Source organism: Mya arenaria, chromosome 6 (genome assembly GCF_026914265.1).
Source record: "Mya arenaria isolate MELC-2E11 chromosome 6, ASM2691426v1".
NCBI lineage: Eukaryota > Metazoa > Mollusca > Bivalvia > Myida > Myidae > Mya > Mya arenaria.
This window is the reverse complement of record NC_069127.1, coordinates 11,375,246-11,394,329: the sequence shown is the minus strand read 5'-3', so window position 1 is coordinate 11,394,329 and position 19,084 is coordinate 11,375,246. Positions and strand designations below refer to the sequence as shown.

At 38.0% G+C, this 19,084-nt stretch overlaps 1 protein-coding gene across 1 annotated transcript; it reads right to left on the bottom strand.

Moving 5' to 3' along the window:
• Positions 1–1,014: 1,014 nt before the first annotated feature.
• Positions 1,015–13,407, bottom strand: LOC128239280 (beta-1,4-N-acetylgalactosaminyltransferase bre-4-like). The gene is made up of 6 exons (XM_052955855.1): positions 12,962–13,407; positions 10,518–10,750; positions 9,951–10,138; positions 2,969–3,091; positions 2,485–2,583; positions 1,015–1,251 (listed from the first exon to the last, which is right to left on the bottom strand). Exons 1-6 carry the CDS (start codon positions 13,266–13,268, stop codon positions 1,086–1,088), a joined length of 1,116 nt encoding a protein of 371 aa, XP_052811815.1. The 5' UTR covers positions 13,269–13,407; the 3' UTR covers positions 1,015–1,085.
• Between the last annotated feature and the right edge of the window lie 5,677 nt (positions 13,408–19,084).

Below are 19,084 nucleotides of genomic sequence, written 5' to 3'. Positions count from 1 at the left end.
TTATTTGTTATAAAATAAATACTGTTTAAACCAATCGTGGTCACGTGCTTGTTTTACCTCTCTCTCATAGTGTCCAACATTTATTGATAACGATATTTTTATGAATATATATCTGTACGCTTGTCGCCATATGACATAGTGTGACTCTCAATGAATGTCTCTAACAAGAAGATTATGACTTGTCGCTGTAGATTCCAGTGCCTATGTTATCTTTATATGACTTTGGCATAAAGGCTTGGTTGTCCAAAACTTTGTTAAAGTTCACAACGTTGTTAACGTTGTTAACGTCATCTGTTTCTATCAAGTTTAAAGGATACACATGTGATCTTCTGTATTTCTTACAAGATCTGAGACAACTGTTTCAGCTGTGCTTGTTTGAATATGTGAGCACATCTTTACATGTGTCAGGTTTAAAAGTTTACAAAGATGTCGTTAATGATAGTGTTTACTTTAACAAAGTCTTGAACCAATGGCCCAGTTTAATACCAGCGGAGTATAACAGATATATGACCAATATTTCAGTACTCGTTTATTGGAAGCACTAGCGGAGCGGGGGGATTTAGGAGGGGAGAGGGGCGCATCCGGCGCGTGGCCCTCCTAAAATCGTCCATGTTTACTTTTTATTTCAATATAGGTAAAAAAGTGATAAAATACACCTAAACTAAACCATTTCGGACTAAAATTGTTTAATTGTTCATGGAGAAGTACTCCCAAACCACGCTGCCAGCAATTTAAACCATGTACACTTCGATTCTGAGTGACGGGCACAGTTTCAAACGCCCATTAGTTACACCCCCTCTAACGTTAAATCCTGGAACCGACCTTGGGTAGTGACTTATCCCTGTACATACATTGTATGAAACCTTTTAATAAAATTTATTAAAAAATTCATTGCCTGTTTTCAAACTCATTGGTGCGGGTAAAGAAATGTTTTTCTCCGCACCTTATGCATCAGAACAACACTTCTTCATAGTTTTTAATATTAAAGATCGAGTTTTTAGTTTATTTCCAGAATAAACATATTTAAATACTGTCGTTAGATAAAGGCAACATTTGAATTATTCAAATGATTCGTCTACGCACTTCTAGGCTAGCAAAGTGGAAAGTCTATCCGAATCATTCGCCGGATCGCCAACATCCGCCAGTATTCGTGTGTACAACTTCTCAAGCCGGGTTTCGACCAATTTGTACTCCAAAGTGTTGAGACCGTCTTTCTTTAAACGTTTCTTTAATGTTTTCAAAAGTTTCCATCTGAAATATAAGTAAACTATGAATCAGTAGGCAGTATGTGTATTTATTAGTTACATATCCATTAAGTAATCACATCCATCGTCTCCGTGGCACAAGTAATTCCCTCGCTCGGCATTTAAAGGGTAGTGGTTAGACAAGTGGTGCTTTACACCGACCACGTAAAAGAACCAATGGGTCTCTTCGAAAAGAGCTACGGTATTGCACCCGGACTTCCTTGTATCCCAACAATGTCTCTTCCACGTGCTGTCCCTTCTCCAAAAACAAAGGACCCCATTGCAAGTGCACTTTCACGGGTTATCCTTGACCGCTAGGTCTAAAGAAATACTTCTAAATATCCAACAGTAAAAAACTAAAAATACAGCACGCCGTATTGAAAAATCCGTATAGCGCTACTGCTGTTTTCCAAACCCGTATCAACATAGTAGCATGTGTTGCAGCTACCTTTTATAGACTGGTGTTTATTCAAGTTTTTAACCATATATTCTTATTTTTCAGTAACATTTTTTTATGAACGCAGTTATATTTGCGATATGAATTATATAGATGCGTTCAATTGCAGTCAAGTGTCTATATCAAAGTAAATGCACGACATTAATGCGATTAATTTATGACGTCGTATCAGTCAAGTCTAAGTGCAATTTTGTTAGTTTAAGCTAAAAGCGGTGCGATTGCACAAGGAAATAATCAAAGGATATCTTGACGGACACACGTTTACACACCGAACTCGACGTTATACAGGTCGTCAGAAAATCGTTCTGTCAATATATACCTTAAGTATCGTATACTACGGAGCACTTACGTCGCCCATTCTTCACCATAACTTTTTAATTAATGTTATATTACTTTCACTTTGTCACGATGAGTTATATGGAGACCATTTAGTGTAAGTCACGTTGTTTTGCAATATTTTGATAAATAATAATGACGTCATTTCTCACGCTGTTGTACCCGATTACGTAATACTAGTATCTCGTGACGACATAGCCAAGGGACACCAGTTTATATTTGCAATTTATTCTTATCTGCTTTTTCGACTGTTATGTTCATAACAATCTAGACTCGACATATAAAAATGCCTTTAAGTCTTCCGCTGACAATCACAAGATAGAATAATCCGGCTATATAAACTGCGAAGAAAACAAACAGAAACTAGCATGAGTTTTTTTAAATATTTCTAAAAGATTAATTAACCAAGTGAATAAGTGATTGAAAACTAACACCGATATTGCCTACCTGAATGGTGAAGTACCACCTTTTCGGCCGTGCTTTATCATTTTATACCTTCCAGTCTCGAATGGCGTGCGCAAAATAGTTATTTTCGAGGCTATGAGTCTGGAAAATACAATGACATGTACATACAATCATTTAAGCCACAAACACCATCATGACTAGAGGATTTTGTTTTATCTCTTTAGAAACTGTATTGGAGGCAATAAACCCATACGCCCTCATTTGTTTTTAGCTATTGCCTTGCATTAACAAATATGCACAAAATCATAATTCGTTAAATGAAAGGCAACCTGTGCCCTGCATCTCTAAAAAAGTAAAAATATATCGTTATCAATATGTATTCATAAAGCATTACATTAGTTACCATTGACTGAAATATGGCTTTCCACAACAGTACGGCTTATTGCATATTACGAGCACAGCGCTCAGTGTATTGTTTTATTCACCCAGGACCATCTTCAAACGTATTACAGTAAAGCCTGCTTACCTGTGATACATGTCGTCATCCTCTCCGCCCCACCCCCAGAAAAGGTTCGAATAGCCATTCACTTTGATGAAATGTTTACTCCGGAAGCTGAGTACCCCACCCACAAGACCCTTGTACGGCAATCTGAAACACACGACATTCACATAATGTATACAAAGCTTAAACTGTCGCCATAATGCTTCAGATACAACCACTAATGCAGCACCATGCAAAGTAAATAAAGTGTATGTTAAGGAGACACAGCATCTCTGTCCAAACTCGGAATTCGAGAGATTTGCTATGTTGTTGGTACAAGTCACGATAATTCAAAACATTTAACATTATCAATGGTACAATATAAAAACTGTACGAAGTATGCAGTAAGCATGGCTATATCATGGTCTCATAACCTCCCTTCTCCATTTTCTTGTATGAACAGTGTACAAAATGAAAAACAAATTTGACGCTTTGTTTATATCGTTTTCAATGTCAACGCTAAAAAACCCGCCGCCCTATTAGTCTTCACTGGTCATAGCATACTTGCATGCCTCAACTATGGTCCCGTTTGCCTCCCTTTCAAATCTTAAAAAATATACGAGGGCATTCATGCGGAAATGAACGTCACTTCATTTGTACAGAAAAGTACTAGAGAGTGTTAATATATTGCAATAAATGCATTCTTTTATCAAACTGGGGTTAAAAAAATGTCAAAAGAAGTCATTTGGAGATTCATACAATACGATAAGTTTACATTACTAAAAGATATTGTGACTGGAACATTAACCAAATTAAATATGTGTAGTTAAATTAAGATACTATTATTTAAATGCTAAAGTAGTGACTATAAGCCGAACATAAACAGTTTCCTATCAATAAATGAAAACTGTTTAGGCCTAGAGACCTCGAACGGTAGAGGCCCCTCAAACATAACCACCACCCTAACTATTTTGACGTCAGATGGTCAGAGGTCAAGGTTGTGGTGACATTGAGCTGAAAATCCGATTTCGTTCAATAACTGAACTTGGTATTCTGGTGAACTGCATCTGCTTCCGTTGAAAGTCTTGTATGAGTATTTATCCTGTACACGGTCGGCATACCTTTTTGGGGTTCTCCTCCACGCCCACGCGCTGAAACGCTTCCGAAATAATATTGAATGACCTCTCCGCGCACTAAGCATAGTCTGCCCCTCCGAAATCATCTAGAAAGTTTACCACTTTTACATCATGTAAAGAAACAATATATCTGAGCATACTAGTCACACGCTGACAAATATAGGCTCCTGAGCGAAGTCCAAATGGTAAACATCTGTCTATATAAATATAATCGTTCCATTTAAAACACAGAAAATGCATGTCACCCGGGTTAACTAAAATCTGTCTATACGCTCGTTTTAAATCCGTTTTGAACATTAAAGCACCATGTCCTTTTTCAATCACAATTCTCGCCAAGTCATCAACTGTAGGATACGTCAAGCTCACGTCTTCATCCAGATATGAATCTTTGGAAATACCTGAGTTCAAGGACTCCTAAAACGGCCAGCTTAAGTCAACTATAACACGTCGGCTTGAAATGTCTTTTTCAACGGTGTTCAATGGCGAAACCGCAATGTTACAACACAGGGGATTCTGCTCGAATGGCCCCAAGAGCGCACCGTACTTCATCTCCGTTTCAATAAACTCATCCACAGACTCTGGGAAGTTTTCTGCACCTTTATGATAACGATTATCAGAGTTAGGCAAACAGTCCTTAAAATAACCTGCTATCAAATCACATATCTCGTAATCCTCGTATCCAAGAAGCACTGATCTCAAATAAGGTACAGTGCAAAACAAGGGGAATACGCAAACCTTTAAAGTTCGGAAGTCCTTAAAACGGCATCATGAACGCGAATCCAGTAGTCGGTGGAAGAAAAAAGTCCATTATGCTCACCGTCCACGGACGTCTCCGGGCAGCTCCCAACTTGGCTCGACACTTTAGCAAAATTACATGCGGGCTCTGAAGTTTCGCAAAGTTTATTGGCACATTTCACATCAAAATAATTCAAAGTTCTCGAATCTTCAGCAAGAAAACAAATCGGCTCTGAAGAGTCGCAACATGTGTTGACAAAAAACGTGTCCAATTTCTCTAGTCAGTCCTTCTTATCAGACCTATACGGACACTCTTCTGACTTTTCTGGATGTTTCCGGGAAACATTATCCTTCATGTGACACGCAGCGCAAATGTGCTTCACAGAACGTTTCTCTCCCCGAATGTACGCCGTGTTTGGACTGGTTTCACTGCACTCGCCACGTTGATATTTGGAGCAGAACCAAAAGCGTCCCTCTTTCTTACTCCAGCCGGAAGTATCCCTCCGACGGTTATCCTCATTACGAACAGCACCGGGCCATTCCAGTAGTAAATTCAAACTCTCTAAATCAGCGAAACTATCACCCCAGACTCGATTTCCTCGCTCAATTTCAAGTAGAATCTCCTCATGAATGTTCAATACACAAGTCCAGGGATATGTATGAGCGAAACACATAAGCGATTTCAGGTGAAGTAATCTATGCTTTATCTCCCCATTCACACTGGCCGTGTTTTTAGAACATAAATGTGTCAAAAGCGAACAATAGCCGGCCACAAATTGGGACATATTCAGGTCCTTATAGTCAATGTCTGAATGACCAGATATTTGAGCCGGTACAAACACATGGGGCCACAACTGGGGGTGACGAACCGAAATCAGTTAATTTAGCAGATTTACCAGATTTCAACTTTTTGTAAGGTGTTATACCTACTGTTGTCTCTGAATGTTCACTCGGCATCAATAAGTCCAATCTTTCGGTCACCGAAGGCATCGCACGAAGATCGTCGAGCGTCACCTCCTCCTTCGGCACTAAAGGGGTCCGGGGTTTGGTTATAAGGCCGCCCTCTGAAGCCTTGACTCGCGGAACGTCATCATGGCCACGACCAAGGGAAAGGGAAGACAGCTGCTGTTTTAACGCGTCTATTTCGCTGAGAAGACGCTTCTTCTCGCCAAGGGCCCTTTTCTCTTCGACTTGCCTACGTAAAATATCTCGCTCCTTTAGCAGATCGTCTAAGTCAAGTTCGATCGGTTTTTGTTTTGATTTTGCTCTGGGAGTCAGTTCCAGCAATTCTCGGGATAGTAGTTCACCCTGTTCTTCTAGCTCGCGGATAGAACCCTCAACGTCCACCGCGTTCTTCGATCTCGCACCACCAGACGCCATTTTGTCCAAGATTAAATTTAAACTAAAAACGATGACCGCTCGGCTGGCGGCGCGCTTAACAATGAAAATAGCGCTAAAACAGCGCCACCTATAACCTAAGAATTATGGGAAAGGCCTGACGTCAGAGAGCGCTAAATAATTATCGTATTTATATCTAAATACTTAAATAATTTAGGTACTCCACATATTAAATGAGTATTTCAAATGACTGTTACTCCATCGTTTTGATTTGATTGAGTATCAGCCAAAAAAACCCCAAAAGCCTTTGAGAAAGAATTAATGAGCATACATACACTATCTTTACATGTTTATGTTTTATTTGTTTTACAAATTACATGTCTATACTACAAAAACAAAGCAGGCCAAAAACATTCAAACGCTTTGATTCCTAATCTGAGGCCGCATAATTTGGCAGTGGTGTACACACACCTTTATATGACGTTTTTCGGGAAACCGATCGCCATGGATCGCTTAAATAAAACGTTTGCATATAATAAACATGTGATTTTCCGTCTGTATCTAGTTTCGATTGTATTTACTCGGCCATAAACGGCAAGCTGCTTGATTCATACGCTGGGGTCTCCGCTTCGTTTCGGATTGGTTTCAACAAAACGATCAGCCAATCACGAAACCGATGACCTAGATAACAGTATTAACCGATAGCTTCTAGATCCCTGCGAGATTCCAAAATGTAAACCCAGAAACATACATGTACACAAAATTGAGTAACCGAAATTTTTTTTTGGAGCCAGCACGATTTCATTTTGAAACTATTTCCGTATTTTGCTTTTCATAATGCGTTTTTGTGACTGTTTATTAAAATAAATTAAAATATTTTTTATGATTTTGATTGCACGTAAACTGCTTATTATTATTATTATTATTAAGATCAAACAAAACATTTTATGAGCATTCATTACATCACTTTTGTAGGAGCTTCGTAGCTGTTAGAGCAGATTAATAATGTGAATTAGGTTGTTGACCACCGCAACAGCACCGATGGGAGTTTTTGATTTACGGTTTAAACAGTACGCAGGCGTTCAGCACAAGATGTATCAATAATTAATATATGGGCAAATTTGTTTTTTTATACGTACTGTCAGTAACAATTGGGTTTCTATATGGACACGTAGAAACGGTGATACAATGTCACATTGACTGTCGATAATTCATGCAAATGTTATTCATCGATGAAAGTAATAGTAAAGAGTGACCGTTTTAGAAAAGGTAGATCAACAGTTAATGCTCAGTTTGTTTTATTAAGTATTATACAAAAAATTCTTAACGAAAATAAACGTCTGTATTGTGTTTTTGTAGATATTAAAAAGGCTTTTGATTGCATTTACAGAAATGCGTTATGGCTAAAAATATATAAAACCGGTATTAAAGGTAAAGTTTTACGACTTGTTAAATATATGTATGAAAAAGTAAAATCGGCTGTTAAGGTGTTAAATAACTATTCTGACTTTTTCGAATATGCCATACTGGCTGAGTACCTAAATCGGAACACTTTCGGCACTTTTTTTGAAATATTTTGAGTTATATTTGCACCACAACTACAAAATTTTCCATCAGCATACTAGGATTCAAGACCCATTGGTTGATATAAATGGTGTTTTTCAAGATACTTCCAATCTGCATGAAAAGTACTTTATTAACCGCACAGTCAAGGACTGCCATTGTTGTCCCTGGAGTACCTAAATATGAAACAGTTTTAATTCGTTATTTATTTTTGTGTTTCCTTTTAAAATTATTGCTACATGTTTGTTTAAGTAAACTAATGATTTATTGTATTCCCAGCTTGTCTTTTTGCCATTTTTGTCAGTAAAATTTGATGATTTAAGTAAAAAAATACAGACTGTGCCAGTATGCTGTAATTTTGGCAAGCTAAAGTCATTCCCCCACGTGCCATGTATTGACATTTGAACATGAACAACTTTGAATGATAGCAGCATTTTAAATATTTACCGGAGTATTGTGTTATTTGGAACGTGTATTTAAGGCAAGCGTCTATATTGATTAAAATCGTAAATAGACAGATCACAATTGGAAAAACGCTTTTATAACGGGTGTTCCATATTTAGGTACTGTTCCGATTTAGGTACTCAGCCAGTAGGCTTGAGGCAGGGTGAAGTCATGTCTCCGGTTTTGTTTTCCTTGTTTTTAGATGATTTAGAACTATTTTTACAAGCAGATATGAATTCAGGCCTCACTATTAATGACCTTATATTTATACTACTATTGTTTGCGGACGATATGATTATACTAGGCAACACACTTGAAGATATCAATAGGTCACTGTCATTTTTAGAAGTGTACTGTATTAAATGGAGTCTAGAGGTTAATACAAGTAAAACAAAAGCCATGGTATTTCGTAAAAGAGGTGGTCTGTTCAGAAATGAAAAGTTTCTATATAAAAATAATTGGATTGAAGTTGTTAGCGACTTCAATTATTTGGGAACTGTTTTCAATTACACGGGCACATTTGCCAGGAATCATGAACACATAATTGGAAAGGCTCTTAAGGCACTAAATGTTTTATTGGCCAATTGCAATAAGTATAATATCAAGCCAAAAGTTAGTTGTCAAATATTTGATGCCTTCGTTGGCTCAATACTAGGTTATGGGTCTGAGGTTTGGGGATTTGGAAAATCAAAAGAAATCGAGTGATTCATTTAATGTTTTGTAAAAGAATCTTAAATGTACGCATCAATACTTCCAATTGTGTTATATACGGGGAACTATGCCGTTATCCCCTGTATGTATTATGATATATTAGAATTTGGTTCAAAGTTATTGAATCAGATAATATTATAATCAAGGAAATATATAATATGTCTGTTAAAGACTGTCAAAATTGTAAACATAATTGGATTACTGATGTTAAAGATATTCTAAGCAAACGTGATATGCATATGTGTTCGGTAATCCACAGCTATATAATGTTAATACAATTGTCAGTCTATTCAGAGACACATTAATTGATACATTTAAGCAAACATGGGGTAATGACAAAGCTAGAAGTAGTGTTCTAAACCTGTATAATAATATTAAAAGTACATTAGACCTTGAACAATATTTGAACATTCTACCGCATGACTTACGATTTTATATTACTAGATTAAGAGTGTCTGCTCATTCATTAAGAATCCACACCGGTAGATATGCTAATAACAACATTCCTAGAAATGAACGTTATTGTACTTTTTGTAATTCAAATGATCTAGAAGATGAATTTCATTTCATATTAATATGTCCTTGTTATAATGACATCAGAAGGAAATACATTAACAAATATTTTTATGTCAGACCAAGCATGTGCAAGTTTATAGAACTGCTTAAGTCAGACAACAAAAATACTGTATTTAAATTATCCAAATATATAAAAGAAGCTCTGAAACATAGAACTTCCATTACATAGTGATTAGTTTATATCAGCTCATCCTCATGTTTTATCATTTGTATTTTTTTTCACGTATAGACAATTATTCATTATCTACGTATAGACATTGCCTGTATCGAATCTGTATTATGTGACATATTAAATTCACGTTATATAAATGTATTTATATTCTATGACTATGTACCTTGTTGGTATACGTCGAATAAAATTATGTTCATGTTCTTAATTATGCATAACATTAGCTCAGTCTAGAAAATATACACAGGTATCTTGAACGTACTTTGCCTTTGTCAGCACAGCCATTGACACACCAAGCCACAATACCATAGACTCGACGCCAACAATGTCCATTCAATACACCGATTTCACTTACTTATATTTGAATTTATCCACGGCCGGGGACATATGACGAGGGTTCTCCAAGCAGGTGTACATGTTCCTGTCGTCTTCCGGTATGAGATCGACGTCGTGGAAGATGAAGCAGTCAAACTCATCGTACTTCCGCGCTTCCGTAAACCCGATGTTCATAAGCCGACCTTTGTTGAAGGTTTTGTTGCCGTACTGAAACGTAATTTATGTGTAAAGATGGTATGTGCATCACCCCTCTCAACATGATTTGCTCTGTATAAAATATATCACTTATACAAGGAGCAAACAGTTGTTGACAATTGCGTAATAAGTTTTGATGAGTATCCTTTAGAGTAGGCGTCTTTATTACAAATTAACCATGTATGTAATGTCCATATAATTGCGGTTTTACTTAAGCATAATTTATTCCAGAATGTAATGTTGTTTTACTTGATTAATCACTGTTTTACTTTTTATAAAAAGGCTTGAAACTGGATTATGAATGATAATTGATGGAATTCAATTTAATTTACTATATATATATATATATATATATATATATATATATATATATATATATATACATTATTACCTGTTCTACCACAAATATTCGAAAAGCCACTTCTTGTCGTTTTAATACGGGAACAAGATAGTATGCTAAAATGTCTAAATGTTTCTGCCTGTCACGAAAAGGGATAATAATTGCTATCCGTTGCGTAGCAACGCAGTTCTTCGGACTCCATGTACCCCCTGGCGACACATCCTGGAGTGCCGGCGGCGGTGGAGATTTAAGTGCCGCAACAAAGTTAATAATCAGTCTTCCTACTGAAAAAAACAACAAACATGTGTAAAAGTAAAACTAGACCTTAACCTCATTGCAGCTACTTCGGCAGTCAATTAAAAATACATTCTGTTTGAAAAAACGTTCATGAACAGTACATATGTCAAAATATAACTGTCAAGAAGCAATTTTGTCACGTGACACAAATGGTAACGTACACACAGGAAGTATGAAAAAGAGCACAAATCAGGTAAGTTATTTGCATATTTCTACGTTATTAACCCGCTCCTAAAATCCAGACCTAGCCTACCGACTGCACCAACTTATATTTTTTCAGAAACATTGCGTGTCTTTCAGAACGTTTAAAGGGACTGTACACCAGATTGGCACAAAAAATAGTTTTTTTCTGTAACGAATCTCGGGACAATTATCTATAGAATGTATTCCGATTTGATATCATAATTGCTAAAAAAAGTACCAAAATGTAAAAATAAAATTGTGTCGGAGACCGGGTTTGAACCCGCGTCGCCAAAATTGCAGTCTAGCACATTGTAAACTATGTGGTATTTCAGTTAGTAAGTTTCACTGCATTGTACACATCGATGCCAAGTTTATGTCAGTTTTCGACAATTTTCTTTTTTTTTCGCTATTTTATCATACGGAGTACAGCCCCTTTAACTTTTAAAAACATTCAAACACTATTAACCAAAAACGGCATGTCAACGAACACATTTGACCAATTTGTTATGAATCGTCACATTCGTTACAAGTGTTTTGAAGTGACCTTTTTGATGAAATAGAAGAATTTACTCTTCTCAGATGTTTTGATGGCATGATTATTAAAGAAAACGCCGAAACAAGTGGTACTGTAAAAGTGTCAACGTGCACACTCGTGAACTGTTTTGTTACGGCGTGTCAACGTACACACATCTAACATTCAAACTGCTGACCAGAGTCAGCAATAATTGTTGATACCAGATTTAACCCATGGAGAATCGGGACCATGAATATGGAAAAGAATGATGTGATACTTGTCTGGTGTCAAATCGGGAATTATTTATACCGGCAAGTAGGTTGATACCGTTGCTGGTATAGACTGAGACTGTTTACATGCACTGCCATTTGTTTGAATTGAAGAAATGAACACATTAATACCCTCAGTCATGTTTTAGTTTGGGTCAGCAGAGAACATGTTCTGTTACTAATGTCAAGTCTCAGTATTCTAGAGGCATGGGAGTTGTTCATCTTCTGAAACTGCATCAATTCCTTCCAAGATTGCAAAACATATAGATATTAGTTCTAGAACGTATTCCCGCCTTGATTGTAATATATTTGGATGGTAAGTCTCTGGTGTTAATGATGTGTGTTCATGTTGCAATCATTTATTGTTCATAACTTTGTTTTTGACCATTACATTTCGTTTGCATTTTGTGGGGTTGGGCGTGGTCATTGTGGGGTCATGTCAACGTTACCACCACATGTGGTTGACAGCAGCATCTTTTAAAATATGTTTTTGCTGTATTTGATATTCAGTAACAAAAGTTCTGCTGCAGAGCAAATAAGCGTCCCAAAACTCAGATAAAAATGGCTAATTGGCAAAAATTGTTACTTAATCGCAAATATTTCTTCAAGCTTGAACAATGATCGATTAAACTCAAAATGATGTTCGGTCTGGATGAAAAACATATGGTAGGTCGGTTCTGTGTAAACAAACAACTTCTTTTTATTACGCCTCTCGTGAATATGTTCTTTTCTAAGAATAAAGTTCTTTCCCATTGCTTTACATTTGTCATTCAAAATATGCAGACCCTTTGCCCAAGACGGAAATGAATCTCATTGTAAAGACGCACAAACATACAGGTATATTCATCAATGAAACCATACACAAATATACCAATTAAACTTCGTTTGAAACAAAACTGCAAACATCCATTAAATAGGTTCTAGGCATTTATTTATTGGTTTTGAGTGTGTGATATAACTCGGATATGTTCAACATATCGGATATTTGGATTTTGTTAATCGAAGAGATTACTATAAAAGTAAGATATTCATAAGCAACAAAGTCGACATTTTAGTTATAAAACAAGACAGTTAAATGCTACATACTGACAACTGACAGCTTCACGACTTAACATACTTAATGAATTAGCACAAGCTATATATTTTTCCATTTAAGTAATTTTATTTACTTTACTTCAATCATAGCATATATAAGATGTCCAGTAAACTTTGTATGTTTTAACTTGTCTTACCGAGTAAATCTGGAACAGCCTGACATAATTCCAAAGACACGTTTCCTCTTGATTTGTATGTTAATCCCCTGATAACGTTTGGCGGTTTGTCATTGCAAATGCGTCCATTACGCTCGTTTCTGCTTCTGGGATCACACGTTCGTTTCTCATTATTTAAACCGGAAGCCGCACCGAATGAGAGTTTTGCAACACGGAGTTTTGTTTTGAGGGTGACGCTCAATTCCCTTACATTTATAACACTGACCAGGGCGGCACAACCCACCAAAAACACAACAACAGATGTAAATCTAGTACATCGCCGCACCATTTAAAACTTAGATGTATACATTGACATTGAAAACATACCGTTAAATGGTCCGTTTATCAGAATGAATGCGCGGTATGAGTTAAATTACACAAATACACGCATAACTCATGTTGTCATAACGCTTAATTAAGACACATGGTAGGCCACAGACGTTTGACGTGTGATGCGATTCGCTTGTCAGCGCCTTTCAAACTGTAATAGTTGATTCATCGTTTTGCATTATTTGTTTACACTTCATTAAACATGTCACTACGGCTATTGGGATATTTTTAGCAACATGTTGTTCATTGATATAGCATCTGGGCAGAATTTTATAACCTTTTTTTTATTCGCCCCGAAATATACTTTCCTCTTCATTACGTCAACTTAACTTATAACATTTAAAGCATTTGTAAATCTGAACAGTTCATTACCTGTCTGTTTGACTATGCTACAGATATAGGTACAAATATCGACGTCCAATATGGATACGTTTGGGAATGTGATGGATGTAATTCAAAAATATCTGTGTTTTTTTATAAAAACTTAATAATATTCTCTCAATTTAATTTACATTTATGGTCAATGTAACAATAATGTGATAGAGATTGGTTTGTCTTTCATTGTTGACTGACCTGTGATCCTGGTCCTTGGTAGAAGAAAGTCTTATCTCTGAAGATAGAACGTCCCGGTTTAGGAGACCATCTAATGCTCACCGTTGTTATACATTTGTCATTCAAACAATATACCTCCTTTTTTCACGATGAACATCAGCCCCATTTTAGTCCTATTCAGTAGTGAAATGCTGTAACTGCTGAAAACTGACTTTTATTATACCATAGTAGTTCGGGCTGTATGAGAATCACCTTGTTCCGTCCGTCCGTTGATCGGTGAGTCTTCCAGTCCCTGGACAATGGGACAAAATTGATCAAGAACAAAACATATAAAGTTTTAAAGGTACATTCATGAAATTTGGTATGACGGTAAAGGGCAATAAGGAGGTTATATAATTCGTTTGATTGCTAAATCTGATAAAGAAAAGTTGTTGCCATGGAAACAAAAGTATTGAAAATGCCACAATTTAACTGGATCTTGGCATATCTTAAATCATAAAGTTACGTTCATTAATATTTGTATATTGATAGAGGACAATATATATGCTATTTTTATCATTTTCTATGGAACGAACATTCAACCCTTAAGCTGAATCTTGGCATAACTAAATCAAAGCGCTAACCGCACGTAGCTATTCACTGCGATATAACGGTTGGCTATAAAAGACTGGTCGGACATGACCATTTCCGGACCAAGGGAAAACTCCGTAACGGCCGGAAATCACTCGGAAGTCTTCTGATTGTTTTACATAATTACAAATACGCATTACTGTTTTATAGGTATTTTATTTGTTATTATTTATTATTACCTTGTGTAAGGCAAGTTTTCCATGGACATTCTTTGTTCGGCACTATCAGTGTGTGTGTATACTACGTGATAAATTGCGTCATAAATGCTACATAGGAAAATAATATTTTACTTCGAATGTAGACTTTAAACAAAGATAACTTCGCTATTTCTTCACCATTTTAAATGAAACATAGCGCAGTCTACGCCGCTAACGGAGGCCCGCCTTTGGTCTTTTACCAGTGATTGATTGAGAATTTAGTTTCTTAAAACATCTTTTTACAAAACGGCCGTTTGACGTAGCGCATTATTTTGGAAACAGGTTTGTCGAAGTGTATGACAAAACTTATCACCTTATCAAAGTCTGGTAATAAAACGAAACCGCGTTGGTCGTTTTAAGCAAAATGTTGCGTTCTGACGTAGCATATTTGACGTAATATATCCCGTGGTATACACACACTGACTATGTAAGATAGGTATTCCATGTGACTCCGTAGTTCTCCCCTGTGTTAGATTGGTATTCAATGTACATCCCTAGTCCGTTCCTGTGTAAGGTCGGTACTCCATGTCATCCGTAGTCCACCAATGTGTAAGGTCGATATTCCATTTTCATCCTTAGGCCGTCCCTTGGTAGGGTCGGTACTCCATGTACATCCGTATAACGCCCCTGTGTAAGGTCGGTATTCCATGAAGATCCGGAGTACGCCCCTGTTTAAGGTCGGTATTCCGTGTACATCCGTAAACCGCCCCGGTGTAAAGTCGTAATTCCATGAACATCTGTAAATCGCCCCTGTGTAAGGTCGGTATTTCATAGACATCCGTAGGCCGCCCATTCTTGAGGTCGGTATTCACTGTTCATCCGTACACCGCCCCTGTGCTAGGTCGGTATGCCATGCAAATCCGCATTTCGTCCTTCGGTAAAGTCGGGTTTCAATGTCCATTCGTAGTTTGCCCCTGTTTCAAGTCGGTATTCCATGAACATTCCTTATCCACCCGTAGTACGTCCCTTTGTAAGGTCGGTATTCCATGTACACCCGTAGCCCGTCCCTGTGTAATGTCGGTATTCCATGTACATCCGTAGTACGCCTCTGTGTAATGTCGGTATTCCATGTACACCTGTTGAACGTCCCTATGTAATGTCGGTATTCCATGTACCTCCGTAGTACGCCTCTGTGTAATGTCGGTATTCCATGTACACCCGTTGTACGTCCCTATGTAATGTCGGTATTCCATGTACACCCGTAGTCCGTCCCTGTGTAATGTCGGTATTCCATGTACACCCGTAGTACGTCCCTTTGTAAGGTCGGTATTCCATGTACCTCCGTAGTACGTCCCTTTGTAAGGTCGGTATTCCATGTACACCCGTAGTCCGTCCCTGTGTAATGTCGGTATTCCATGTACACCCGTAGCCCGTCCCTGTGTAATGTCGGTATTCCATGTACACCCGTAGTACGTCCCTTTGTAAGGTCGACATTGCATGTACACCCATTAAGTGCCCATGTGTAATGTCGGTATTCCATGTACACCCGTTGTACGTCCCTATGTAAGGCCGGTATTCCATGCACACCCGTAGTCCGTCCCTGTGTAATGTCGGTATTCCATGTACACCCGTAGTCCGTCCCTGTGTAATGTCGTTATTCTATGTACACCCGTAGTCCGTCCCTGTGTAATGTCGGTATTCCATGTACACCCGTAGTCCGTCACTGTGTAAGGTCGGTATTCCATGTACACCCGTAGTCCGTCACTGTGTAATGTCGTTATTCTATGTACACCCGTAGTCCGTCCCTGTGTAATGTCGGTATTCCATGTACACCCGTAGTCCGTCACTGTGTAAGGTCGGTATTCCATGTACACCCGTAGTCCGTCACTGTGTAATGTCGTTATTCTATGTACACCCGTAGTCCGTCCCTGTGTAATGTCGGTATTCCATGTACACCCGTAGTCCGTCACTGTGTAAGGTCGGTATTCCATGTACACCCGTAGTCCGTCACTGTGTAAGGTCGGTATTCCATGTACACCCGTAGTCCGTCTCTGTGTAATGTCGGTATTCCATGTACACCCGTAGTCCGTCACTGTGTAAGGTCGGTATTCCATGTACATCCGTAGTCCGTCTCTGTGTAATGTCGGTATTCCATGTACACCCGTAGTCCGTCACTGTGTAAGGTCGGTATTCCATGTACACCCGTAGTCCGTCCCTGTCTAATGTTGGTATTCCATGTACATCCGTAGTACGCCTCTGTGTAATGTCGGTATTCCATGTATTCCCGTTGTACGTCCCTATGTAAGGTCGGTATTCCATGTACCTCCATAGTACGTCCCTGTGTAAGGTCGGAATTCCACGAACACACGTAGTACGCCACTGTGCAAGGTCTGTATTCCATGAACACACGTAGTAAGTCCCTATGTAAGGTCGGTTTTCCATGAACACACGTAGTACGTTCCTATGTAAGGTCGGTAATCCATGTACATACGTAGTACGTCCCTATGTAAGGTCGGTTTTCCATGAACACACGTAGTACGTTCCTATGTAAGGTCGGTTTTCCATGAACACACGTAGTGCGTCCCTATGTAAGGTCGGTTTTCCATGAACACACGTAGTACGTTCCTATGTAAGGTCGGTATTCCATGTACATACGTAGTACGCCCCTGTGTAAGTCGGTATTCGATGTACCTCCTAAATCGGAACAGTACCTAAATATGGAACACCCGTTACAAAAGCGTTTTTTTCCGATCGCGATATGTTTATCTACTATTTTAATCAATGTAGACGCTTGCCTTAGATACAAGTTCCAAAGAACACGATAATCTGATAAGTATTTCAAATGCTGCTATTATTCAAAGTTTTTCATGTTCAAATGTCAATACATGGCTAGCGGGGGAATTACTTTATGCTTGCCACACTCGCAGCATACTGGTACAGTCTGTATTTCTTACTTAAATCATCCAATTTTACTGACAAAAAAATGACAAAAAGAAACCAAGCTTAAAAATAAAATTAATTATTAATTTACTAAAACAAAACATGTTGCAATAATTTTAAAAGGATACATAAAAACAAATAACACATAAAAACTGTTCCATATTTAGGTACTCCGAGGACAAAAATGGCAGTCCTTGACTGTGCGGTTAATAAAGTACTTTTCATGCAGATTGGTATTATCTTGAAAAATACCATTTATATCAACCAATTGGTCTTGAATCCTAGTATGCTGATGGAATTTTTTTGTAGTTGTGGTGCAAGTCTAACTAAAAATACTTCAAAAATAGTGCCGAAAGTGTTCCGATTTAGGTACTCACCCAGTAGCCTGCCCCTGTGTATGGTCGGTATTTTATGTACATCCGTAGTACGTCCCTGTGTTAGGTCGGTATTCCATGCACATCCGTAGCCCGCCCCTGTGTATGGTCGATATTTCATGTACATCCATAGGCCGCCCCTGTGTTAGTTAATTCCATGTTCATCTGTAGGCTGCACATGTGTTACAGACCCGCATTTTTAAACTTTTATTGTTGTTTAAAAATGTAATCGGATTTTCTTTCAATAGTTGCCATATTCTACCAAAAGGGATAAAAAAGTTCAATATCCGAATGTTTTGCCTTAAGATGCCTTTTTGCTATTTCAACTATAACGATGTTTCAAGGCATAGTTAGGAGAATGTTCGGAGAAACAAAGTTATAAAAGTATCATAGGTAACAGTGGAGTCACAATGTTTAAAGGCATAGAAGTCAAAATATCAGGGAACACAGTTATAAAAGTATCATAAGTGACAATGTGGTAAAAATATTTAAAGGTACAGTAAACATGACAGTGGGGTTAAACTAAATGTTAAATACAGGAAACAAATCGAAAATATTTGCAAAACTATTTCGAGCACTTCAATGTTATCAACGCGGATATTCAGTCTGATTCTACGGGGGATATCCCTGTTGGATATTCAGTCTTATTATACGGGGGATCACCCACATCCGCTATTGTATATTCAGTCTGATTATACGGGGGATCACCCACATCCGCTAATGAATATTCAGTCTGATTCTACGGGGGATCACCCACATTCGCTATTGTATATTCAGCCTGATTATACGAGGGATCACTCACATCCGCTATTGTATATTCAGTCTGATTCTACGGGGGATCACTCACATCCGCTAATGAATATTCAGTCTGATTCTACGGGGGATCACTCACATCCGCTATTGTATATTCAGTCTGATTCTACGGGGGATCACTCACATCCGCTATTGTATATTCAGTCTGATTCTACGGGGGATCACCCACATCGCTATTGTATATTCAGTCTGATTCTACGGGGGATCACCAACATCCGCTGTTGTATATTCAGTCTGATTCTACGGGGATCACCCACATCCGCTGCTGTATATTCAGTCTGATTCTACGGGGGATCACCAACATCCGCTGTTGTATATTCAGTCTGATT